The sequence below is a fragment of the Panthera tigris genome, chromosome C1, assembly GCF_018350195.1.
Source record: "Panthera tigris isolate Pti1 chromosome C1, P.tigris_Pti1_mat1.1, whole genome shotgun sequence".
NCBI classification, from domain to species: domain Eukaryota; kingdom Metazoa; phylum Chordata; class Mammalia; order Carnivora; family Felidae; genus Panthera; species Panthera tigris.
In genome coordinates this window covers 117,762,889-117,788,905 of record NC_056667.1, presented here as the reverse complement: position 1 = coordinate 117,788,905, position 26,017 = coordinate 117,762,889, and the positions used below count along the sequence as shown (strand labels likewise).

Sequence of the window (26,017 nt, the reverse complement as noted above, 5' to 3'; positions counted from 1 at the left end):
ACCCAGAAAAAGCCCTGCTCCTAGGGGGCTTGATACGACCTGAGTGCCCCAGCCCTCGATAATCTATAACGGTGCACCAGTCCTCACAGGGCATCGGGTCCAGAAGCCCTGGATCAAGTTGCCTGTCTCTGCTGCGTTTCTTGACTAGGCCACTTTCCTTCTAAATCCTTTAGAGCAGGGGTCAGCAGGCTTTTTCTGTAAAGGGACAGATAATAAACGTTTTAGACTTTGGGAGCCATTTGGTCTCTTGCAACTACTTAACTCTGCCCTTGTAGTGCAAATGGGCGTAGCTATGTTTCAATAAAACTTTATTTTTATTGAAAGTGGCAGGCAGGTGGTGGGCTGGATTTGGCTCAAGAGCTATAGTTTGCCCAACTCTGCTCCAGGTAAGCAAACCTGGTCTCTCTGCTAATCTGAGTCCGTTATTGACTTTTGTTAATGAATAGAGTATTATGTGCCAAGTAAGGAAATTAAAAAAAAAAGACAACCAACAAATGTATATTTCCATCACCCTTTGATTAAAAGAAAAAAGACATTTCAACAATAAGAAATAGGATGATTCAAACCTCAGGATAAAAGGCAAAGTGTGTGGACCAACATCTAGGCACCAGGAAATCACACTGGTCTGGAAAACCTTCCGATCTCGGGAGTTTTAATTTTTTTAATTTTTTAATCTTTTTATGTAAGCTGAAGCCAAGGTAAGTCTCCTTTCCACTATTTTTGGCCAATTAATATTCTGAGTTAAGTCCAAACTTTGCATTTATCTTTGTTCACTTTTAGTTCCTTGTTTGGAGATGTTACAGTTTCAACCCTGGATGGATATCATGGTTGAGGCCCTGGGCTTTGTTCTTTCCCAGCTGATTAGTCTAAGCCAACAGAGTCTCAAATGTGGTTTCAGTAGACATAACTCACAAAAACACGAGGTCCCTGGGGTCTCAACAATTCTTGAGAGTATAAAAGGATCCCAAGGCCAAAAGGTTTGAGAACCACTGGCCTAGGCTTATCCTGTATTCCACCCCCCTGCCAGGGACGGTCGAGGGGTGGGCAGGCTCAAGTCACTGGGCCACTGAGATGTGAGGACAGCTTGCTGGGGTTTGGCAAAGAAGCTTTCTTGGGGCTTTCTTTGGCTCAGTCAGTTAAGCGTCTGACTTCTGCTCAGGTCACGATCTCATGGTTCGTAAGTTCAAGCCCTGCGTCAGGCCGTCTGCTGTCACACCAGAGCCTGCTTCGGATCTTCTGTCCCCCTCTGTCTCTGCCTCTCCCCCACTTGTGCACTCTCTCTGTCTCTCTCAAAAATAAATAAATTAACTTTAAACAAAATTTAAAAAAAAAAGAATAAGCTTTCTTGCTCTCAGGAAGGAGCCATAGGAACTTGGGCTATCCCTTCTCCTGGACAAGCAGGCACAGGGGAGTCTGTGGCTATAGTCACCAATGGCAGTCATCTTACATCGAGGGAGGTGCCAGCCTGGGGAAGGAGCCATCAGGATAGCAGGGAGAGAAATGGAGAGAGCCCGGTCCTTGGGCAGCTTCTTAGTGCCACTTTATAAGAGCCATGGAGGCTGTTCTCTGCAGCCCAGTTCCATGAGCCACATTCGTTTATTAGGCAAGTTGGGAAATTTCTTTCTTGCAGCCCAAAGCATTCCTTTGAACTTCCATGCTGCCGCTAGTCATAAGAATGTTCCCTCTTAATTCTATGGATCTTAACAACGTGATACACATAAACTTCCTGTCCTCATGTAAGTCAGTGATGGAAATGGTAACCTGCAGGGATCAGAGCCCATCCACCCCCCCCCTCAAGACCATCTGTACCTACTGATCAATCTTTGTTGGGTCTCGTTATTAAATTATCCCACTCTGGCCAGATCTGAAGACTTCACGTGTCTCCCCCAACTGGATAACAAGTTCTTCCCTTGGAGGGAAGAAACTTGAGCCTCCAACTTGGTCCCCCAATCAGTGTCTTTCATACAGAGGACTGACTGACTAGAGAGAGGAGTCTTAGAAAAACTTCAGAAGTGGGCACGGTCTGTCTTCCAACCTCAGCCTTTCTCCCTTCACTCTGCCCCTGGCCCCCCACGCTTCTCTAACGTGACCCCACCCCATCCTCCAAGGGACAAACGTGCTTGCCCATCCGTATTCCCACTGGGGAGTTTAACCCATGGAAACTGCAAAAGCGCATCTCCTAGGGGAGGCATGCACCATTCCAGGGAGGCAGCAGAAGCTAGAGGAAGGAGCACAGGTTCTTTTTGGAACTGATTCGGTTTCACTCCTGCCTCCACTATTGTCTGAGTATGTTCCTTAACCCCTCTGAGCCTCAACGTCCTCATCTGCAAAATGGAGAAAATAATGAACTTACAATGGATCCTTCTGAGGACTTAGTGTGATTGTATGCAGGAAGCCGGCACATAGTAGGTGTTCAGTACAACTATAAACATTCATTGGGCACCTAGTAGGCGCCAGGCATTGTGCTGGGCACCGGGGGCCTGCAAATGAATAAGATTCTGATATGTCCCTGCCATATTCCCACATCTAGACCCCTCCTTGGCTCACAGTAGGTGCTTAATAAATGTTAAGTGAATTAATGCCTCTGAAGAGCTCGCATTTTGGTAAGAGAAATGGATGCACGTGGCACATGCAGACGATTCCATGTAACGTAGTAGGTAACAGTGGAGCCAACTCAGCATAACAAGAGGGCCCTCCCTGGGGGTGGGGGTGGGGAGAAAGGGCTTTCTGGAGTTGATGGGTGGGAGTGAAGTCTTGGAGGATGTGTATGAATCAGGCAGGAAAAGTGAGGACAGAAGGGCTCTCTGAGACTCACGGACACTTTTCGGGAGGCCTCTGCAGCCCCCGAGGAAGCTCCGCCCACAGCTCGGCCCCCTCTCTCAAACCAGACCTGCCCTGCAGCAGCTGGGCTCTCTTCTTCCCGTCAGAGCCCGAGACTCCTGAGAGCGAGCATTCACTGAACACTTCCTATGACCAGGCACCCTTCTCAGCACCTCCCTGGATGACCTCATTTGGTTCTCTTGACCAGTCTGTGAGGTCAGAACCATTATTAGCCCCATTTCCCTGATGCAGAAAGTGAGGCACAGAGAAGTTAAGTCCCCCCCACCCCCACCAAGGTCACCGTCAGAGTTAGACTCACCAGCCTGGCTCCAGGCACTTAGCCACCACGTTGGCGCTCTTTTGGTTTCCTGACTAAATCACCCTCAGTCTCGTGGCTGCGTGGGGCGGTTCACACTGTGCCACAGTCTCCATGAACACCGTCTCCAGACTGACAGACTAGGGCAGTGAGGCAGGCCCAACGAACCCCGGCTGATGAGTGGGAGGGGGTGGGTGGCAGGAGCAGCTCCCGGTCCCCTGGCCGTGGCCCTGGGCTGGCTCCACTCTGTCCTCTCCCAGGGGCTTCTCACCCTGCAGGCCCCCAGCCCGAGAATGAGGGGCGCCCAGGCTTACCCGCTTCTCGTTGGATGAGTCGTTCACATTAACCCCACAGGCCAGGTCAGGCCTAGGGAAGGCTTCTGACCAGCCGTCCTCTGTGCAGTTTCGAAACACGGAGCCTGTGGGAGCCAAGCATCCTGCAGGTGAGCAGTGGGGACCGGAGGCAGACGGCCTGGTGTCTTGGGTCCCCTCTGCCACACCTTAGGGGCAGCCAGGCCCTGCCCTGTCACTCGGCCCCAGCTGATCCTTGAAGAAGACGTAAGAGTCAGGAAGGAGAGGTGGTGGGAAAGGAATGTAGGGAGGTGGCCTCAGAAAGGGCGAAGACACAGATGTGTGTGTACGTGTGAGAGAGACGGGCAGACCGGCTGACCCCTGATGCCTCGATCTACAAACCATGCCAGCTCTGAACACGTACCCCGTCCAGCCTCCAAGCACTGCTGCCTTCCTCCCGGGGCCCTCACTGCCTCACCCGCCCACCCGTCCCTCTGTGCCAGGCCCAGGGTTTCACAGACAGGGAGACCTTATCACACAGGTCACAGTCCCCCACGGCCCCAGTGACTCTCCTCCACCAGACCCCAGGCCCCTGCAGAACTTCCGGTCACAGCTCCCCAGCCCAGCTTGCTGCCCCCAGGCCCAGCCTCACTCCAGGGCTCTCTTAGGCCCCGTGGCCGTCCCCTCCCACCGCACCCCTCACCTCCCCTTCCGGCTCTGATCTCAGCTCCAACATCCCTCAGCGTTCCAGGAGGGACCTCCCCTCCCCATCCTCAACCCCCACTGGCTGAGGAGACACTGCTGGCTTTTGGAGGGTTTCTCCCAAACAGGGGGCTGTTCGCCCACCCCTGGGTGTTCACGGGAGATAAATAATAAGTCCTCGTGCTTTGAACTGGTAGGACACCAGTTCTCTTTCAAGGGATTGTCATGTCCCATAGGACTCGAGGGGCCAAGTGTAGTGCTCGAGGACAGCAGTCCCAAGCGATGATACACCCCCCAACCAAAAAGCCACTGATCTCACTCCCTAATGATTGCGTATTTGCTCAATTACAAAGTCCTGTGCTCTACTATAGTAATACTACACGTGATGATGACTGTGTGCCAGGCACTGTCCTAAGCTTGTGACAGGTAGCAGCTCATTTAACCCTAACGAGACTATGAACCAGGCAGTTACTTTTATAATAAAATATATCATAACATGTAAATACTGTGCCCATTTTACAGTTGGGGAAACTGAGGCACGCAGTGGTTAAATAAGGTGCTTAAGATCACAGCAGAGGAAGTGAGGGAAGTGGGATTTGAACCCTGAGTCTCAGACCCTGACTCTGTTTTTTGTTTCCAGTTTATTTTGAGAGAGCCAGAGACAGTGCAAGTGGGGGAGGGGCAGAGAGAGAGGGAGACAGAGAATCCCAAGCAGGCTCTACGCTGCCAGCGCGGGGCCCGATGCAGGGCTCGAACCCACGAAACCGTGAGATCATGACCTGGACTGAGACCAAGAGTTGCATGCTTAAACCGACTGAGCCATCCGGGCGCCCTTACTCTTAGCCACACACTGTGTGCCGATCCCCTTTCCTTCTCCTGCATATCCTGATCCCGGGTCCCGCCACCATCTAAAGGCTGGATCCCCCAAGAATCTGGCATGGTTGGCAGGGACCTGGCCACTCCCGGAGTGAACTTTTCTCAGGCTCCGGGTGCTGCTCCCACACCGAGGAAGTTCTGTTTCACATTTAACTTCACGTCCTGCTCTCCCCACACCTGCAAACCACCAGAGCGGCACCGAGGGAAACCTTCCAGATAGCTGCTCCTCACGGGAGGGAATGCCTTCTTGGTCCTCCAGCAACCAGGACGAGGCCAGCTCCGCATTTCTCTGCATCACTGCGGTCCTCCCGCAGAGCTCACTGTGCTTCCCTGCCTCGCCCAGCACATGATGAGCTCCCGAGGGCTCCCAGTGCCGGCCCAGAGCCCCTGCTCATCCAGCGGTGGCTGGCTGCCTAGACAAGCAGCTGAGTGGAGAAGAAGCAGCCCCGGGCTAAGCTCCTCTGTGAGAGAACAGGGGGGTCTGCCCACAAGGAGCTTGTAGAGCAGGAGCCCGAAGACTGGGGAAGGGAAGCTGCCAGTCCAAGAAGGAGCTCCAGGAGGAGTTTCCCTCCATGGACTGACTAGCCCAGCTGCATCCTCTACTCTGGATGCCCAGGAGAGCCGAGTGCTGGTCCCTGGGTCCGGCTGCAGTGGGTGTGACAGGAGGCTGGTCACAGCCCTGGAGATAGGAGCCCTCACACGCCACCTACTCTAATGGGTACCCTTTGGAGGGGCCTTAACCACCCCAGTTGGGCCTCCTGTGCTCCTCTCCGACAGGCCTCAGGGTGTGGACCACTGGCTCACAGGGTTCAGGGTCAAATGCGTTCCACTGAGCTGGAGAAATATGGCTGGCATTTCTAGAACCAGTCACTATGCTAATTTACAGATTCCGATCTAATCCTCACAGCACCCAGCGAGGAAGGCGCTGCTGGCTTCCTTTACAGATACGAAAACCAAGGCCCGGAATTGGGCCACAGGGCCCAGCCAGGACGTGACTCTTCACTGTGCCTCCCTCCTGCCTGGGCACTCTCCCTGCAGTCCCAGGGATAGCTTCCGGCGCCAGGAGACCACGCCCTCTGGACTCTGGGCATGCCCAGCCTATGAAGGAAGGCTCACGAGACCTGGAGCACAGGTTTCAAACTAGCCAGATCTGAGTCTGAAACCCAGCATCGCCTCTTGGTCATCTTGGGGTCACCTGGGTGCATGACTTCTCTGTGCCCTGAGGAGTAACCACACCCTCTGCAGGACGGGGCAGGAAGCACGACAGCATATCAGAATTGCCCAGGCTGAGTACCCTCAAACACCGAGGCATGGCTCCCTTTTCCTTTTGGCCTTTCGCAAACAGACCAGGAGTGGTGGGGCTTGGAATCTCGGGATTTAGTAGGGGCTGGAAGATTTCTAGTTAAGTCAAGGAAGCTACAGGTTGTCAGACAGGAGAGAATGATGGTCAGATTTAGGCTGGTGGGATGGGAAGTTGAACTACGAGAACACCCACTCCCTGGAGCCCAGAACAGGTTATCAGACAGTGTGTGCCTAGAGGCTGGGCCGGGCTGCCTGTGTTGAGCCTTTCTCACCGACCCAGGGGGATTCCCAAGACAGATGCTGAATGTGACCCAGGCCAGGCGCCCAGCGTGGCTCACAAGGCAGTGCTCTTTACTGACGGGGCTCTTGGCAGAAACGCAGAGACAAGGGTTAGCCTCTCTCTGGAGTCCCTTCAACCCCACCCACTTCCCCTGGGTTTAATTCCTAATAGATAAGATCAGTGATTCCCATTTCAGACCAATGTGTACCTCCAAGGTCCCTGAGGGCACGGTCAGGATTTTTGTGCATATACATATGTGCAGTTTGGGGAAAAGCCAGTCCAAAGTTTCATCCAATCCTCAAAAGGCTCCAGGACCCTAATCAGGTTAGGAACCTCTACTGCTTTAAGGCTCTAGTCCCAAGATAGAAGAGAAAGGCCAAGGTCTGACCCTGCCCGGGAAGTGTGTTTTTTAATGAGGCACTCTGGAAGACCAGTGTCCTATTAAGAATCAAAGGAATGCATCCTGGAGGGAACACTCTAGACCTTGGCACACACAGAAAAATATCTGGGGGCAGAGTCCAGCCTGCCATTTCTCCAGTCACACGGACAACCATCCTGTCTGGGCCCAGGTGGTGGGTGCCCTGAGAAAGAATTACTTTATTATTATTATTTTCTTCCGTCAGAAGGAAGGGTTGGACCAAAACACCAGACTGTCCTCATCGGGTGCTCCTCTCTGGGTTGGGTGGGTGAGCCCTGGAATCCTGTAGGACACCCCTAAGGGGAGCCTTCCCTCCTGAGAGAAGACCAGGGTGCTGGGATCTATGAGGAGTGAGGGTGGAGGTAGAAGATGGTTCTTGGTGACTGACTCAGGCTGGCCTGGTCCTGACCTGTGCTCCTGGACAGGCCGATGCCCTGGGCCTGGGGCTAGGTATGCCCTGGGCCTGGGGCTGGGTATGGCCCCGCAGTAGGGAGGTGGGGGAGGGGAGATGACATTGCCTCCCAACGTGTGGGTAACGCTTGGGGTGCAGGGTCCCTGTGGACAGGCGGATGGGTGGGTCCCGCAGCCCCACAGCGACACCATGTGTCATCAAGAGGAAACTGCAACAGAGGTAGGCGTAGGACCCCAGCTTCCTCCCCCACAGCGTGCAGACCTGAACTGCACTCCTGGGTGAACTCTGGTAGGTCTCCAGCAATGAAAGGGCTGGGGAGCCTGAAAGAGGAGTGAGAGGGCTACTAGTTAATGAGGCAGGCAGGGTTTCTAGCAATTGACTGGGGAGGATTTGGCCATGAGCACGGATCTGCCTGGCGCTCTGCGGAAAAGCAGGACCGGTGGTGTTGGGGGAGGCAGAGGCAACGCGGCTCTGGGAAGGCTGTGAAGGGAAGGCTGGGAAAGGAGGAGAACTTCTAGTCCCTCCAACAGGAGAACTTGGTCAGTGAGGGAGGAGCACTGGACAGGGAGTCCAGGATCTGGTCCTAGCCTTACACCTGACCAGCGTTTACTCCAGGGCAGCCATGTGTGGATTAACCTCATGGGTCTCTCTAGAGTTCTGTGGGTCCCAGACACAGATGTGGAAGGGTCACGCTGGGAGTGGTCAAGCTGTTGGCAAGTTTGCTAGCATGTGTGTGCAGGTGGGGGGACTTGGGGGTATGGGCGGGAGGGCAAGAAGGGGGAAGAGAGGGAGAGAAAAGATAAAGGAAGGTATTTAAAGTTCGTTTCCAAGCACGGCCTTAGGGACCGGTCTTGTTTATTCTCCCCATTTTACAGGCGAGAAAAATGAGGCTGAGAATGAGTAGCTTGGGCTCTGAGGCAGAGACTGACACCTGGTGGGACCACACTTTCCCACGTCTCTTGCAGTTAGATGTCACCGCATGACTTAGCTCTGGCAGAGGCAATGTGGGCAGAAGCGGGGTCATGTTCAGGCCTGCTGCTAATCAGAACCACCCGTTTTGGGGGCTCCTGGGTGGCTCAGCCGGTTGAACGTCCGACTTTGGCTCAGGTCACGATCTTGCGGTTTGTGATTTCCAGCCCCGCGTCGGGCTCTGTGCTGATGGCTCGGAGCCTGGAGCCTGCTTTGGATTCTGTGTCTCCCTCTCTCTCTGCCCCTCCCCCGCTCGTGCTCTCTCTCTTTCTCTCTCTGTCTCTCAAAAATGAATAAATGTAAAAAAAAATATTTTTAGAAGCACCCGTTTTGGACTTTAGGCGGGGAAGGCACTGTGTGAACGAAGGCTTTGAGATTTGGGAGATCTGTCTGTGTCCGCAGCTGGCATCCAAGCAGTAAGCGGAGAGGGGGACTCAAACCTGGTCCCCCTACACTTCCTGTATGTTGGGTACCAATGAGGCTGAGAGGGGCAGCCAGGTACCACAGCATGCTCCCCAAATTTGTGTGTGTGTGTGTGTGTGTGTGTGTGTGCATGTGTGCACGCACGTGTGCACACATGTGTACTAGAGAATTATAGACCGAGGAATTCACACTCCTCTCCCACACCACCCAGTCTTGGTTTCCATCCCTAGCTTTGGGATGCTGGTGGGTTTTTGTGTGAAATCATCTTTGTTGGTTCCTTCTTGTTAAGGGCCTCATTGGCCAGCTTTTTTTGCTGCAAACCGGTGAAGGGAGAAGGGCAGCAGGGCTGGGTCAGGCTTTAGACTTTAAATGACCTCATTGAGGCCAGGGGCCAAAGGCCATGAAGCGACCTTGCCTCCACCCAGCATCACCCTCACCACGGGGCCAGAGTCCCACCTTGACCATGCCCTTGAGGACAGGGCATAGTTTTGAAGTCCGAGAAATCTGGGTTTGAATCCTAGTTTCGCTGTCTTCTAGCTGTGAACCTTAAGCAAACTGCTGAGCCCCTATTTGTCCCTGTTATCTCCACTCTACTGGGTCACATGGAGGAGAAAGGTCTGTGACTTGTAGGGGTGCTGTAATGATTGCATGAGCCCATGTGTTTAAAAATGCCTGGCACGTAGGGGAGCTTCAGCTAATGTTAGTCCCTGAATATCCCCTGTCTGAAACAGTCTACCTACTTCTCTGCCTCAAATTAAGAAAATCCTTGTAAACTGCAATTTTCCTCACCAAGAGATCACCCAGGAGGCCAGGGGCTTTCAGGGAGGGTGTGGTTTATCAGCAGGGCCTGACAGAATGGACACATAGGAAGTAGATTTCTGGAAAGTCGGGTTGTGCCAGGGTGGGACCCAGATCCAGGAGCCAGAACGAGGGGTCTGGTTGCTTAGGGGACAGAAACGTCAAAGGGAGTGGGGGAGCCATAAATGCAGGTGTGGGACAGAGAGAAGCAAACCCAGTCTCCTTCGTCACTTCCTGATACAATGCTTCCTGGCCCCCTTCCTTGGGACCCCACGAGTGAAACCTGCCCCACACCCCCAGCAAGGCCTCCGATTCCCAACAAAGACCACCTGTCACCATTCCAGTCACTGCTTGTCCCTAGAGTTTCTGTGGCCTCCGGGACAAGGCCCTACCCAGAGGGCCACCCACTGTGTCGCAGCCAAGACCTTCTGGCTGAGAGCTTACCGTTTCTGCCTGTGAGCATCCGGAGGAATTGTGGGCACCCCACTTCCACAGTCTGTCCCAGGGCAGAGGAGGGCCAGCAGCTCATGTTGTCCCACAGCCCCTCGCAACCTGTGAAGAGAAACAGTAGCATTAGTCAGGGATGGAGCAGGGGCCAAGGGCCTTCTCCACCACCTTGTCACCGTCCCCAACCCCCCTGCCTGCCAGGAGTTCCCATCAGGTCCTGACCCCTTGACATCAGGAACCAATGGTATGTAATGTGCTTTTATTTTATTTTTTTAATGTTTACTTATTTTTGAGAAAGAAAGAGAGACAGAGTGCAAGCAGGGGAGGGGCAGAGAGAGAGGGAGGCACAGAATCTGAAGCAGGCTCCAGGCTCTGAGCTGTCAGCACAGAGCCCAATGCGGGGTTCGAACTCACAAGCTGCAAGATCATGACCTGAGCCAAAGTCAGACACTTAACCGACTGAGCGACCCAGGCACCCCTAACATGCTTTTAATCTTTAATCTTTGACTCTGCCGTAAGTGCTCATGTTGAAGGCATGAAGGCAGGAAGGAACACCCATTATCTTACATAAGCCTCCTAAGGGTTGGTGTGGATTTCTCTAGAGTGGAAGACGAAATACCTCTTGGCCTCAGTTTGCATTAAAGGACTCGACAGCTACGGGCCTCCATCCTGGCTGCACAGTAGAACCGTCTGCAGAGTTTTAAAAACATACAGATGGGGCCCTACACCCAGGGATCCTGATTTCATCGGTATTGGGAGGGGGCCAGGCATAATACTGTGTTAAAACCAGCTCCCGTACCGTTCCCTGGCGTGCATCCCTTGGAAGCAGACTTTTATCTGGGCACTGACTTCTAAATTCCATCTTAATGTCCTGGCCTTCTGGTCCTCTGCCTACCAGCTCTGGTTTGGTGCTAGTGGGAGGCAGTCACCGCATGCTTCACACACAGGAAGCACCCACAGCATGCTCCAAGGCACCTGCCCTGTCCTGGTTTTATAAACGAAGCAATAAGCAGTGAAAAGAAGAAGGTTCCTGGAGTCACACAGCTCAGAAATGCAGGGGCCGGGAAGTGGCTGTTCCAGCCACACTGCTCAGTGCCACCTCACAGGCTCTGCCCACCTGCCCTGTCTCCTCGGGCACCAACCCCAGCTTCCTAGTGGAAGCCAGGCTCATGGAGCCAGGCTAGGGAAGCTGGAGAGAGGCCAGGAGTCGGGGGAGGCAGGGTGTGAGGCTGGGACAGGAGGGAAAGAGGGAGGATGCGGAGAGGTGGGCTGAGGGCAGATGGGGCTCTTCTCTTGCAGGAGGGCCAGCCCCCAGAGGGATTAGAGGGAGAGAGGAAGTGGGAGCCCTGCCCCCAGGAGGCCAGGCCTGAGGTCAGGATGCCTGGCTAGGGGCTCTGGAGGCAGAGAAGCCCCTGAAGTGACAGACAGCTGTGGCCCTGGGCAAGGGAGCTGGTGCAGAATGAGAGAGCGCGTGGACACAGAGGCAGGGCTCGGACGGGGCTTGTGCAGGACAGTGGAAGTATGTGGAGACTGAGGACCAGGGTCTGTGTCATTCAAGGAATGTGGGAGATGAGCAGCCCCTTGGATGTCCCTGAACCTTCACCCCGACTCTCACAGCCAGCCCTGAAAGAGCCGCTGGAGCTTTCCATCTGAGCCCCCCACCCAAAGCACCCAAGCAGGGTTCTACGGCCATCTAGGCAGCTAGTTGTCCAGATTCCAGCTGTGGGCCCTGCTCGCCCCTCCCCTCCTCGCTCCCACCCCCACCCCATGACTCTGGCCTCCCCAGATGCCCCTGGGACGGCAACACGGTGCTGGGAAGGCCCATAACAGATGTCCCACTGTGTCTGTCTACTCTGACTTTTTCTGGCATCTGGAGTCTGGGGGGTGAGCCTGACCCAGAACTCTCCGCGGCAGCAGGATGCCTCATTTATAATGAGCCACATCTCTTGTAGTGGAAGCAGTTGGTGCACTTCCCAGCTGTGGAAAAATTCAGGGGCCTCTTTCCTCACTTTGGGAGAAATGGATTCAGGGCTGGAGCCGGCCAGGTCAGCCAGAGCATCGGCCCACACCTCCTGCCCATGAGGCTGGACAACCCATGTGCAGCTGGCCAGACAGATGGGGAGGGAGCCAGGTCATCTGGCAGGCGTCCTGCCCCGGGTCATACTGCCCAGGGCCCACAGGGACACTGCCCTGGTGCTGGCAGAAGGCGGCGGGGGAGTGACTGGTGGTAAGGTGGGAGCCGGCTCCCCTGAGGGTGCCTGGGGTCCCCCTGACAGCTGGGTCACTGTCACACCCTTCATATCAACCCTGCAGAGCGAAAAGGCTGGGGAAGGGGCCAGCCAGGCTGGCACCGGGCACGTTTCAGACATCGTGCACCCCGTGGGGATTGGGTAACGTCGCTGCCCCACAGCAGGGGTGATAGAGACGTGGGATGCAAGCTCCAAGAGGCAAAGGGACATGTGTAGGGGAACAGAGCTGCCACTGGTGGAGCTGGGATCCCACCCTCCCGGCTGACCCTCGGTGGCAGCAGACCTGATGCTACTTTCCCGTGGCATTGCTCGTGTCTGGAGCACTGTGACACAGCTGTGACACGGCCACGCTCTCTCCCAGCTTCAGCCTCGCCGTCTGGGGACAGACCCAGTGCTCCCAGTGCAGGAAGCACATCCTCGCTGGCATGCTCTTTTAGCGGGTACATGGTCGGATGCTTTTCATTTCCATAGCTCCACATTTTTTTTTTTAGAAAGAATTTAACATGTATTAAAAAGTGATTTTACAGCTATTATTATTTAGGATGGGGCTATGTTAAAAAATAACAGTCAATTGAAAGAAAAGGGAGGCCTCGCACACTGTTGGCAGGAACGTAAACTGGTACGGCCACCATTGGAAAACAGTATGGAGGTTCCTCAAAAAATAAAAGCAGGACTACCATTGATCTAGCAATCCCACTTCTGGGTATACAGCCAAAGGGAATGAAATCAGGATCCCAAAGAGTTATCTGACCCATGTTTCACTATTCATGTTTCACTATTTACAATAGCCACTGTGTGGAAACAACCTAGGTGTCCATCACATGATGAATGGATAAGGAAAATTACAGTGAGATGTTATTCAGCCTTAAAAAAGAAAGAAATCAGGGGCGCCTGGGTGGCTCAGTCGGTCAGGCGGCCGACGTCGGCTCAGGTCACGATCTCGCAGTCCGTGAGTTCGAGCCCCGTGTCGGGCTCTGGGCTGACAGCTCGGAGCCTGGAACCTGCTTCAGATTCTGTGTCTCCCTCTCTCTCTGGCCCTCCCCCATTTGCGCTCTGGCTCTGTCTTTCAAAAATAAATAAATGTTAAAAAAAAAAAAAAGTTTTTTTTAAAAATAAGAAAAAAAAAAGACATCCATGTTGTGACAACATGGATGAATTTGGAGGACACTATGCTGAATAAACTAAGCCAGACACAGACGGATACATGCCGCGGGACCTCCCTCATGTGGAGTCTGCATGATTCGAGCTCACAGAAGCAGAAAATAGAATGGTCATCGGGGGCTGAGGTTGGAAAAACGGGGAGAGGTTAGTCAAAGGGCACAAAGCCTCATATGAAGGATGAGTAAGTCTAACATTTAATGTACAGCATGCTGGGGAAAAAAAGTCAATCGATTTAAAGAGAAAAGATGGGGGCGCCTTGGTGGCTCGGTCGGTTAAGCGTCCGACTTCGGCTCAGGTCATGATCTCGCGGTCCGTGAGTTCGAGCCCCGCGTCGGGCTCTGTGCTGATGGCTCAGAGCCTGGAGCCTGTTTCGGATTCTGTGTCTCCTTCTCTCTGACCCTCCCCTGTTCATGCTCTGTCTCTCTCTGTCTCAAAAATAAATAAACGTCAAAAAAAAAAAGAGAAAAGATGAAGGAAACCAGTACAGGTTGTGCATGGCTGCAGCTGGGCTCGAGGGACTGTGGCCAGGCGAGCAGGGTGGTTCTGTGTGGCCTCCCGACTGCTGGCAGGGACCTCCCTTGCTTGCACTGTTCCAGGGTGTGAGTGGAGGGCCTCACACCCCACTTCCCACCAGGCTCCTGCTCTGAGGTGGCGGGGGGGAGGCCTGCACAGGTGGAGCATGGATGGGAGGGAGGGAGGGTGTCTTGGCACTAGGTTCCTTCTGGAGTTCTGGTGGGGAAGGGACAAAGCCTGGGTAGTTTTAAATCTTGAGCCCCAGCGCTCGCTTGCTGAGTCCGAGGTAAGGGGCCATCCAATGAGATAAAAAAGATTGGTGGAGCTTGGTAAATGGGGCTCATGTTACTGAGCCAGTAGGCAAGGCTCACTGCCTCTGGAAAGGCAGGGCTCAAATGCACACAAATTAGCTGCCGCCTGGGCCAGCAGGGCCCGGGGCAGGTGACGGGCGAACCTCGAAGCCCTCCACCATCTCTGATTGGTCACTGTCACCACTGACTGTCCGGCTGGAGGGAAGGGATGGAAGGTTGGGGAAGCTCAAGTGGGGAGACAAGAAAAAACAATGTTGGGCTACAAGTGCCATCTGGGGGAGCAGGGGGCGCCTGCTGAGCCATGGCCCCAGAGGACAGCACAGGATCCTGAGTTGAAGTGGTGTTGTGGTGGAGACAGAGCTAGCTTTGGACCCAAATCTACCTTGGGCACGCCAGTTACCTCTGCGGGCCTCAGTTTCCTCATCTATAAAATGGGCATAGTAACATACCTGGGGATTTTGGTGTGGATTAAATGATTTGTGTGCAGGAGAATATTTTCTGATCTATTCATCTCCATTCTGGTTTTTCTCCCCGCCTTTTTTGGTTCCTCCTCCTCAGACTACTGGTTCACATTCTCAGAGGTGGTCAGGAAAACTTATAATCTTCCTAGCTTGGGGTTTCAGAGGCCCTGGGGTATAGGGGGAGGGGAGCAGGGGGAGGTGGACAAGAATTCTGGTATAAACAAAATGCTTGGGAGAAAACAGAAAAGGAGCGAGACTTCCCTCAGATTTGGGAGGTAAGGAGGGCAAGCGATGAGCAGGACAGATAAGGTTCCAGAAAGAGGCAGGGGTACCCCGCTGCCCACCAGGCCCGGATGGTGGGATAGCCCACAGGATAAATGGCTGTGGGGGTATGTCTAGAGCAGGACCACAGACAGCCTCGCGCCGCCCATGCCTTCCCACGAAACACAGAGGTCTGTCGGCCACCACTCCGTAGAGCTCAAGACCACACGGGCTCCCCCAGGTACCCCAGCACTGTGTGAATCTCTGATACCCTGGGCAAGTTGAGGAAGATCCAGAAAATATCAAGGCTGAGGTTTCTCCACCCCAGGAGAATGGAGTCAGAATTAAACTTACGAAACTGAGGAAATTCTATTTTGCCCACTGGAGCTGACGGACAGAGATTGGTCTCCTTTACTCTTGTGAAGCCCCCGGCACCGCGCCAGGCCCAGAGCTCCCTCTGTCCTGCCATCCTGGTCCCGCCGTCCTCCCCCACCCCCTGCCCCCATAGGAGAGTGGCCCCAGAGGCAGGTCTGGCGATGGGGAGGGGGCTGGAATACAGGCCCAGGTGACTGGAGAGGGCAGGACAGCCTGTGGCATGTCTAAACCCCCACCCGGCCCGGTGCCTGGAATACAGCCCGGCCCTCTGCGAACTGCCCGTCTGCCCTGCGTCCCACCAGACAGGAGCATCAATCTTCCAGTCCTTGATTTATTTATAAATGAGCTCAGATGGGCTGACGATAACCTGGGAGCCTTTCGGGAGCCACGTGTCCGGTTGTGGGGCCACGGGGCCAGGATCAAGCCAGGCCGCCTGGGGCCATGCTGACTCGGGCAGTGGGTCTGCCGTCCCTCCACGCCCCGCCCCCAGCTGCTCACTGTGCAGGTTAATGGAGGTCAAAATGGAACCCAAGGTCCCCCTCACCTTGCCCTTCTGGTCGTCCCCTGGCTTCTGCTTGTGCAGTGTTAACTCTCTCCGCCTACAGCTGCCATATTCATCTCCCAGGTGCCTCCAGACCCCATTTCCCACCATTCACCCTCTCTCCTCCCCAAGAGCCCTTGTTCAGGGGCTCCTGCAGCTGCCTGTTCCCTGGCTTCCTGCTGTCTCCTTTTGCCTTTCTTAGCTACCCTGGCCTCATCCCTAGGCCATCCAAGGGGCAACTCGGTGAGGTTTCCCTGGCTTTGCTAACGAGCTGATCTATAGTACTTAGGTCATGAAAGGTGTTGCCCTCCTGGTGATGGCTGGACCACACACAGAAGTGGTCAGGATGGGGTCAGAGGGACTGAAGTCCCAGGTGGCAAGGGCGTTTCAAAGCACGGCACAGGAGGAGCAGCTAGACAGTCGGGGGGAGGGGGCAGTGGTTCTCTTTAAACCACGAAGCACAAGCTGTTCCACGGGATAAACTGTGTTGGGAGTAGTGAGTTTCCCACCACTAAAAGTATTCAAGCAGACAGAGGCACGAAATTAGCCGACGGGGATATATGCTTCAGACGTTGCATGGAGGCTGCACTTCAGCTTCGAGCCTGAAGCCGAAGGCTGATTTCCTGGAGCAGGCTGGCGCCTCCCCCTCCAGGAGGCCAGCTGGAGACGAGCTTCTGAGCACTGTATGCTGAGCCCTTTCCCTCCCAGGCACTATGCAAACTGTACCCTGCCTCACAAAATCCCCCTCCCCTGGCTGAAACCTCTTCATTTCAAGCCACTTCTCACACTAATTAAGGATTAATTGGCATCAACCGTCTGTGTTTTTTGTTTCTAATTTCTAATTTTTTTTAATGTCTATTTGTTTTTGAGAGAGAGGGCACAAGTGAAGGGCAGGCAGAGAGAGGGGACAGAGGATCCAAAACAGGCTCCGTGCCAACAGCATCAAGCCTGATGCAGGGCTGGAACCCACAAACCGGGAAATTATGACCTGAGTTCAGCCAACTGAGCCACCCAGGAGACCCTCTTTTTTTTTTTTAAAGTTTAGTCATTTATTGTTTTTGAGAGAGAGTGAGCCTGTGCCCGCAAGGTGGAGAGGGGCAGAGAAAGAAGGAGAAAGAGAAAATCCCAAGCAGGCTTTGCACTGTCAGGCAGAGCCTGCTGCGGGGCTCGAACTCACGAACCACGAGATCATGACCTGAGCCAAAGTTAGACGCTTAACCGCTTAACCGTGTGAGCCACCCAGGCACCCCCACTGATTTCTAAATCCCTTCTTGGGAGGGTGAGGACATTACTCATTCACAGCTCAGTCCGGAATGCAAACTAGAAAATCTTCAGGATTTAGAGTCAAAGATTTGGGCTGAGAGTCCTGTTTCAGATCTGGGTGATCCCGAGCCTCTCAGACCCTCAATTTCCTCATCTGTAAAATGGGGTCAATAATGGTGCTTACAGTACAGGTTAAAAATTTTTTAAAAATAATAATAATAGAAATAAAAAGACTGAAATGTTACACAAACATATGCTTGTTTCTGAAAAATGAGCCAAGATCATTGTGCCAAGGAAAGAATGGGGGGAGGTGAGCTGTGGGCAGGGTGGGTGTTTGGCTGTGGAAAACCATCAGGAGCCAGGAATGTTTGTGAGAGAAAATTGCATTAAAAGCCAGCATGTGTAAGACACTGATACATGCTATAGTGTGAATGAACTTGGAAGAAGGCAGACACAAAAGGTCACATACTGTATGATTCCATTTAGAAATCCAGGGTCAGCAAATCCATAGAGACAGAAAGCAGATTGGTGGTTGCCAGGGGCAGGGGAGGGGGGCAGTGAGGACTGATTACTTACAGGTCATGAGGTGTTAGTTGGGGGTGATGAAAACATTTTGGAACTAGAGGGGGGCTGGCTGCACAGCTCTGTGAATGTACCGAATGCCATGGAATTGTTCACTGTATGATGGTTAAGTTCTTCTGTGAATTTCACCTCATTGCCCCCTTACCCCCAGCGGCCCCTCCCACCCCACCCCTTGAAAAGAAGTCAGCCTGTTCCCTCCTGCCCATGTTCTTCAGGATTGGGCAACCAGCTAGCAGAGGCAAGCTGGGAAAAAGGAAATGACCCACTCTGAAGGCGAGGACACTAAGGCCCAGAGAGGATTAGTGTCTTGCTCAAGGTCACCCAGCCCCTAAGTGACAGAGGAATGCACATGCCCAGGTCTTTCTGATTGCCAAGCCCACACCTTTCCTGCCACCACACTGACTCTCTGGAACATTCTTCCCTGTGAAGAGCCAAAGCTCTTCCACCAGCCAACTCTGAGGAGGTATCAGCTTCTGTAAACAGAGCAATAAATAGCCCAGTAGAGCAGTCCATGCAGCTATTAGGGTGACCCTGAAACGTTCCCACAAAATGCTGGGAAGGCCTTGGCCACCTAACCCGGAATAGCTGAAGAGTTAATTTTTTATTTGTGATAAGTGTGCCGGGCTCACTGACAACTCCGTGAGTGGCATTTCCTACGACTCGTCTGGCGATCAAACATTAACCTCCTCCCCAGGGAGGACTGGGCAGCTTAACCATTAACCCTGTGCCCCCAACAGAGAGTCCACCAGCCCCTCCTGCTTCGGGCGCCAAGGGACGGAGGTCCCGTGGGCCTGTGGGCCTGGGTGGCCTGGTGGGGACGTGGACAGTCTTCAGAGCAGGACTGGGCCAGCATGTAGGCCCTGTGCCTGCGTGTTTCTGACACGGACACCCACGCCCGACGGCTCGCCCCCCCTTTGCTGTTTCTGTCTTCCTCTCCCTCCGTCTTTGAGGGAGTTCTTCCCCCTTGGCCACACATTCGTTCCAAACGGAGATGAGTGACCCCGCGTTCTCAGTCTCTCAGCAGAGCAGACCTGAAGACTTTCCCGCAGGCCAAGTGCTCAGACATCCTCGGCCTCGAGGGCTCTTAAACCAGGCTTGCAAAGCCACAGATTCCTTAGACTGGAGGTGATGGCAGTGGTGGGGAGGGGGCTAGGGGGAGGATCCTGGCCACCTTCTCACTCACCGGCCAGGCCTTGCCAAACAGTCTCAAATACTGCAAATCCAACGCAGCCTTTTTCTCACATGAGGCGAGTGAGGTCCAGACAAGGTGTGTTCAGGGCCTCACCCACGTCTCCCCAGGGAGTTAGAGGCGGAATGAGGGCAAGAGTCCCTTATTGAGCTTTCTCGGACCTGGATACTCAATGAGGACCCCACGAGAGCCTTCGGGAGGAAAGATGACCAGATCTGCTCCAGACGAGTCAGCCCAGAACCTGAGTGAGGGCACCCTTACAACCTCCCCAAGCACTGGGAGCGTGAGGCCGGCGTCCACAGAGTGACTGGATGGGGAACCTCCTGGGGCGAGGCTGAGCACACGGGGACAGAGGGCCCGGTGGAGGCTGCCCATCCATGGCAGAGGCCAGCCTGTCCGCACGGAGCAACCGGGCCAGGAAAGAAGCTCCCCACGACAACGAGATCCCTGCCTTCGCATCCTGCCAACAGGGCCATGAGGTCATAAGATTATATCCCCATTTGCAAATGGGCAAGTTGAGGGGTGCCTGGGTGGCTCAGTCGGTTCAGCGTCTGACTCTTGGTTTCGGCTCAGGTGGTGATCTCAGGGTTCGTGAGCAGGAGGCCCGAGTTAGGCTCTGTGCCCACGGCGTGGAGCCTGCTTGGGATTTTCTCTCCCTCCCTCTCTCTCTGCCCCTCCCCCACTGGCACTGTGTCTCTGTCTCTCTCAAAATAAATAAATAAACTTAAAAACAATTTTTTTTAATAAAAAATAAATAACATGGGTAAGTTGAGGGGCGCCTGGGTGGCTCAGTCGGTTCAGCACCCGACTCTTGGTTTCGGCTCAGGTCGCGATCCCACAGTTTGTGTGTTCAAACCCTGCATCAGGTGACACGAGCCCTGCTTCGGGTGAGTCCCCCTTCTTTCTCTCTCCCTTTCTCTCTTTCCCTCTCTGCCCCTCGTGCAATTCTCTCTCCCTCTCTCTCTGCCCCTCGCCCACTTGCACCCTCACTCTCTCTCTAAAAAAAATTAATATTTTATTTCTTTTATAAAAATAAAAGAAAATGGGCATGTTGAGGAGTGGAGGGATGAACCCCACCCTTGCCCAAGATCACAGAGAGGAAGCAGCAGCACTGACACCTTGGCTGGCTCCATCTGTCCCCCAGCCTGGCGCTCACGCCTCCCCCCCCCCACCGCCCCCCGCCCCGTGCTAAGCCCACAGCCGACCACCTCCTCCCACTGTTACAGGAGCAGATCTGCACTTGCGGTGTGGAAGCCAACAGGAACACTGGGACACCCAGAATGTCAAGCAGGGGGCCCAGCCAGTGGGGTGGGTCACTCAGGGCCTCAGTGGGGCTGGCAGAGCAGTGGATTGCTTCTTATAGGAGGCCCTAGGAGGACAAAGGGCTCAACCTCTCTGCTGCCAGGTCAGGCTCCAGAGAGCACCCCTGCATGAGCAGCATGGGCTACACTGCTCACCTCAGCTAGTGTGTGACAAGCTGGGCAAGGTGAGGGCCATCCACGTCCCCTGTGGGGTCCTTAGAACTCCAAAGGCTCTGTCTCATCTCCCACTGTTTCCTCCGGGCCAGCTCTTTTGTTTTCTCCTCTCTCTCTGCTCTCAACCAAGTATCTGCACTCACTCATTCACTCAGTAAGTCAGTCCACAAACACACAATGAGTACCCGATCTGTGCAAGCCCTGTGCCACGCACCAGGGAAAGGGCAAGGTGCCGCAGGGGAGAGGAGCAGAGGGTCCTGCAGGACTCAGGGTGGCAGCAGAAATTGTTCCTGGAAGAGTCTGAAAAGCAGAGTGGTTGGCCAAGTGAAGAAGAGGGAATGGTGGTGTAGCAGAGGGATCAGCATGTGCAAAGGCCTGGAGGCACAGAGAAACCCACATAGTCACATAGTCATGAAGTTGTAAGCAATTTGGTTGAGCCAAGAGGACATGTTTGGAGTGGAGGCCGGGACAAGGGCCAAGTCAGGAGCTGGACCTTATCCTGGGATGAAGAGCAGTAGGACTTTTTAAACACATCAGATGCTGACTTTTAAAATAAGTGTCCCCTACTTGTCAGCATGAGCTGAAGCTCACCATATCTGTCCCAAAGGCCTAGCATCTCTAGGCTGTATGTCTCAGAGCTGAATGAAAAGCCCATGCCCTGTCATTGGAATTTTAGGCATTCACACTGGGGACACGCAGGCAGACCTTGTTTCCTGCTGTTCCAAACAGTTTCTAGGGTAGCAGGAGGGTTTGGGAAATCAGGAGACTCAGGCTCAGTGGTGCCCCCCAGTGAGCAGCGCAAGACCATAGTCTGCCTCCCCACAAGCAGCTTTCATAGCCAGCAGAGAGGATAGAAAGGCTGGAACTATGGGAGAGGGTCATCCTGACCCTGTCCTTCAGGCAGAGAGTGGGCGAATCGGTTAAAGCACATTGCAACATCCAGACCGCTTGGCCCCCGCTGCCCACGACTCCTTGAATCTTCCTCCTGCCTTTGGCTGCCCCTGACGATGCACACTGGCAATCTTGAGGTCCACTCCTGGGCACCTCTTCTCCTCTCTCACACCCTCACCTCGCACAACCTCAGCTCCTCTGTCACCTGTGCAGAGGGGTTCCCCAGCCCTGGCCCCTCCTCCGAAGTCTCAGCTCTGCACAGCTGACACTCACCTCCTGAGCTTTGTCTCTACTGCCCAGAATCCCTGGTCTTCCTTTGGCCCATCTTCCCGCTACTCAGAAGGAACATTTGGGGGTTATCCTGGACATGCACTGTCCCACCTTGCCCCTGAGCAAAGTCACCCCCACGTCCCGTCTGGGTTACCATCTACACTGGTCTTACATGCGGCTGCTCCTTTCCACCTCCACCTCCCTCGGGAGAAGACCTTGCTCTCGTATCTATCTCCTTGGTCTACCTCTCTTGCACACAGTAACCTCATTGTCTTTCTTCCCTTTTTTTAAAATTTATTTATTTATTTTGAGAGAGAGTGTGTGTGTGAGTTGGGGAGGGGCTGAGAGAGGGCGAAAGAGAAAACCCTAAGCAGACTCCGCGCTGTCAGTGTGGAGCCCAGCGTGGGTCTTGAACCCACCAACGGTGAGATCGTGTCCTGAGCCGAAGTCAGAGGCTTAACCGACTCAGCCACCCAGAGGCCCCCCCAACCTCACTTTCAAATGCTAGCCCCTGGATCCCTTTGCCTGAAGGCTTTCTCCAGTTGCTGGAGCCCACTTTTCCCCCAAGGACAGCAGGCAAAGGGAAATGCGGGGGAATCATGCACCCTCCCCAGAAACAGCCCAGGTTCTGACTGATGGGGCGTTGGTGGATAAATATCCCAGATCCTCTGCCACTTTGAGGTGTGTATTCTGTGCTGGCTCCTAAAATGCCCCCAAGGGGACTCCAAGTGATAAAGCTGCCAACCCCGCCCCAGCATGAACTGCCAGTTATCACCATTGAAAGGCGTGCTGATTCCCTGTCCTGTTTGCAAGGCACTGCACCCCTTCCTTACTCTGTCCACCCCGTCCCTCAGTACCCAGTGGTGGCAAAGAGCGCCAACTTGAACCCCTTAGGAAAAGATGGGAAATTGTCTTCAGGTGAGCCGTGCATACAAAGTATCTGTTAAAGTTCTAGCCGTTCTGGGGCGCCTGAGTGGCTCAGTCAGTGAAGCATCCGACTCTTACTTTCTGCTCAGGTCATGATCTCACGGTTCATGAGATCCAGCCCCATGGTGGGCTCCGCATGGACAGCACAGAGCCTGCTTGAGATCCTCTCCCTCTCCCCCCCTCTCTCTCTCTGCCCTCCCCCAAGAGAAGGCACGCGCACATGCGGGCGCTCACTCTCTCTCTCTAAATAAATAAATAAATAAATAAATAAACATTAAAAAAAAAAAGGACAAAGGTGGACATCATATACAAAAATGAACTCAAAAAGGACCAAGGACCTAAATGTAAGAGCTAAAACTATAAACAAATCTTAGGATAAAACATATGGGAAAAGCTTCCTGAGATTAAATTTAGCAATCATTTGTTGGATATGACATCAAAAACATAGGCAACAAAAGTAAAAACTAGATGCAGCGAACTATATCAAACGTAAAAACTTCTGTGCATCAAAGGACGCAAACAACAGAATGAAAAGGCATCCTACACGACGGGAGAGATTATTTACAAATCATATATCCGATAAGGGGGTAAGATCCCGAATATATAAAGAACTCCTATAATTCCCTGGCAAAAAACAACAACAACCGTATTTTTAAATGGGCAAAGGACTGAAATAAACATTTCTTCAAAGAATATATACAAAAGGCCAACCAGCACATAAAAAGATGCTCAACATCACTAATTGTTAGGGAAATGCGGATCAAAACCACAATGAGATATCACCTCACATCCATTAGGATGGCTATCATCAAAAAACAGCCAAGTAACGGGGCGCCTGGGTGGCTCAGTCAGTTAAGCATCCAACTTCAGCTCAGGTTATGATCTCACGGTCCGTGGGTTCAAGCCCTGCGTCAGGCTCTGTGTTAACAGCTCAGAGCCTGGAGCCTGCTTCTGTGTCTCCCTCTCTCTCTGCCCCTCCCCTGCTCACATTCTGTCTCTCTCTCAAAAATAAATAAACATTAAAAAAAATTACTAAAAAAAACCCAAAACAACCAAGTAACAAGTGTTGGTGAAGATGTGGAGAAATTGGAACTCCTGTGTGCTGCTGGTAAGAATGTGAAACAGTATGGCTACTATGGAAAAACACGGTATACGGGACCCAGGAACAATGAAAAATAGAATTACCACACAATCCTGCAATTTCACTTGTGGGTATACACCCAAAAGAATGGAAGGCAGAAACTTGAAGAGAGACATACGTGCACACTCATGTTCAGAGTAGCATTATTCACCACAGATAAAAGATGGAAGCAAGTCCGGTGTCCTTTCAGGAATGAATGGATTCCCTAAACGTGGAAATTCTGCTATAGGCTACAACCTTGATGAATCTTGAGGACATGATGCTAAGTGCAATAAACCAATTGCCAGAAGACAAACGCTGTATGATTCCACTTACGTGCGGTACCTAGAGTAGTCAAATTCATAGAAACAGAAAGTAGAATGGGGGCCGTCAGGGGCTGAGGGAAGGGAGAGGAAGGAAGTTGTTGTTCTAATGAATATAGAGTTTCAGTTTTGCGGGATGAACCGTTTTGGAGACTGGATGCCCAACACGGTGAATGTACTCAACACCACCCCAACTGTACCTTTAGAAATGGTACAGATGGTAAATTTCATGTTACGTGTTTTCCACTAAAGTTTAGATGTTTTATTTTTATTATTATTTTTTTTTTAACGTTTATTTATTTTTGAGACAGAGAGAGACACAGCATGAACGGGGGAGGGGCAGAGAGAGAGGGAGACACAGAATCGGAAGCAGGCTCCAGGCTCTGAGCCATCAGCCCAGAGCCCAACGCGGGGCTCAAACCCGCAGACCGTGAGATCGTGACCTGAGCTGACGTTGGACGCTTAACCGACTGAGCCACCCAGGCGCCCCAAGTTTAGATGTTTTAAATTTAAAACTGATTACGACAGTAAATCTTATGTTATATGTATTTTACCACAATTAAAAAGAAAAAGATAACAAAGAAACACTGACAACACCAAAAGCTGGCAAGGATGTGGAGCAACAGGAACTCTCCTTCATTGCTCGCAGAACGCAGAACCACACTGCCACTTTGGAAGACGGTTCGGCAGTTTCTCACAAAACTGAACGTACTCTTACCACATGAGCCAGCAATCAAGCTCTTCGGTATTTATCCAAACGAGTTGAGAACTTGTGTCCACACCCAGCAGCTTTATTTACAACTATCGAAATGCGGAAGTGACCAAGATGTCCTCCAGTAAGTGAATGGGTAAACTGTGCTACATCCAGACAATGGAATATTACTCTACTTTAAGAAGAAACGTGCAGGGCGCCTGGGTGGCTCAATCGGTTAAGCAGCCGACTTCAGCTCAGGTCACGATCTCGCGGTCCGTGAGTTCGAGCCCCGTGTCGGGCTCTGGGCTAATGGCTCAGAGCCTGGAGCCTGTTTCAGATTCTGTGTCTCCCTCTCATTCTGACCCTCCCCCATTCATGCTCTGTCTCTCTCTGTCTCAAAAATAAATAAATGTTAAAAAAAAAATTAAAAAAAAAAAAGAAGAAACGTGCTATCAAGACATGAAAAGAAGCGGAGAAAAACTTAAATGCATATGGCTAAGTGAAGGAAGCCAATCTGAAAAGGCTACATACTACTGTAGGATTCCACCTGTACAATGTTCTAGAAAAGGCAAAAGTATGGAGACAATAAAAAGATCAGTGATTGCTAAGGGTTAGGGGAGAGAAAGGGACGGATAGGTGGAGCACAGAGCATTTTTAGGGCACAGAAAATACTATAATGGTGGACACATGTCATACATTTGTCAAGACCCACAGAATGTACACCAAGAGTGAATCCTCATGTGAACTATGGGCTTTGGGTGATAATGTCGTGTCAATGCAGGTTCAATGATTATAACAAGCGTATCACTCTGGTACAGGATGTTAATGGGGGAAGAGGCTGTGTGTTTGAGTGGGGAGCAGAGAGTGTATGGGAACTCTGCACTTTCTTTTCAATTTTGCAGTGAATTGCTCTAAAAAATAAAGTACATTTGAAAATTCATACAACCCTTGGAGTGCCTGGATGGCTCAGTCGGTTAAGTGTCTGACGCTTGATTTCGCCTCAGGTCATGATCTCGTAGTTCGTGAGTTCAAGCCCCACATTGGGCTCCACTCCGACAGTGTGGAGCCTGCTTTGGATCCTCTCTCTCCTTCTCTCTCTGCCCCTCTCCTGCTGGCACTCTCTCTCCCTCAAAATAAATAAACTTAAAAAAATAAATAAATTAAAAATTCATATAACATAAAATTAACCATTATCCATTCTAAAGTGGTACAATTCAGTGGTGTTTAACTCATTCATAGTATCATGCAACCATCACCTCTATCTAGATCTAAGATATTTTCACCACCACCAAAAGGGAACTGCTCAGCAGTTACTCCCCATTCTCCCTCCCCTTGGCCCCAGGCAACTACTAATCTAA

At 52.5% G+C, this 26,017-nt stretch overlaps 1 protein-coding gene across 1 annotated transcript in view; it reads right to left on the bottom strand.

Moving 5' to 3' along the window:
• Positions 1-26,017, bottom strand: part of SCTR (secretin receptor) — a 77,779-nt gene that overhangs the window by 27,478 nt on the left and 24,284 nt on the right. The window contains exons 3-4 of the mRNA XM_042994268.1: positions 10,051-10,158; positions 3,451-3,554 (exon numbers count right to left, since the gene is read on the bottom strand). Of these exons, the coding sequence (XP_042850202.1) occupies positions 3,451-3,554; positions 10,051-10,158 (212 nt within the window). The remainder of the gene's footprint in view (positions 1-3,450; positions 3,555-10,050; positions 10,159-26,017) is intronic.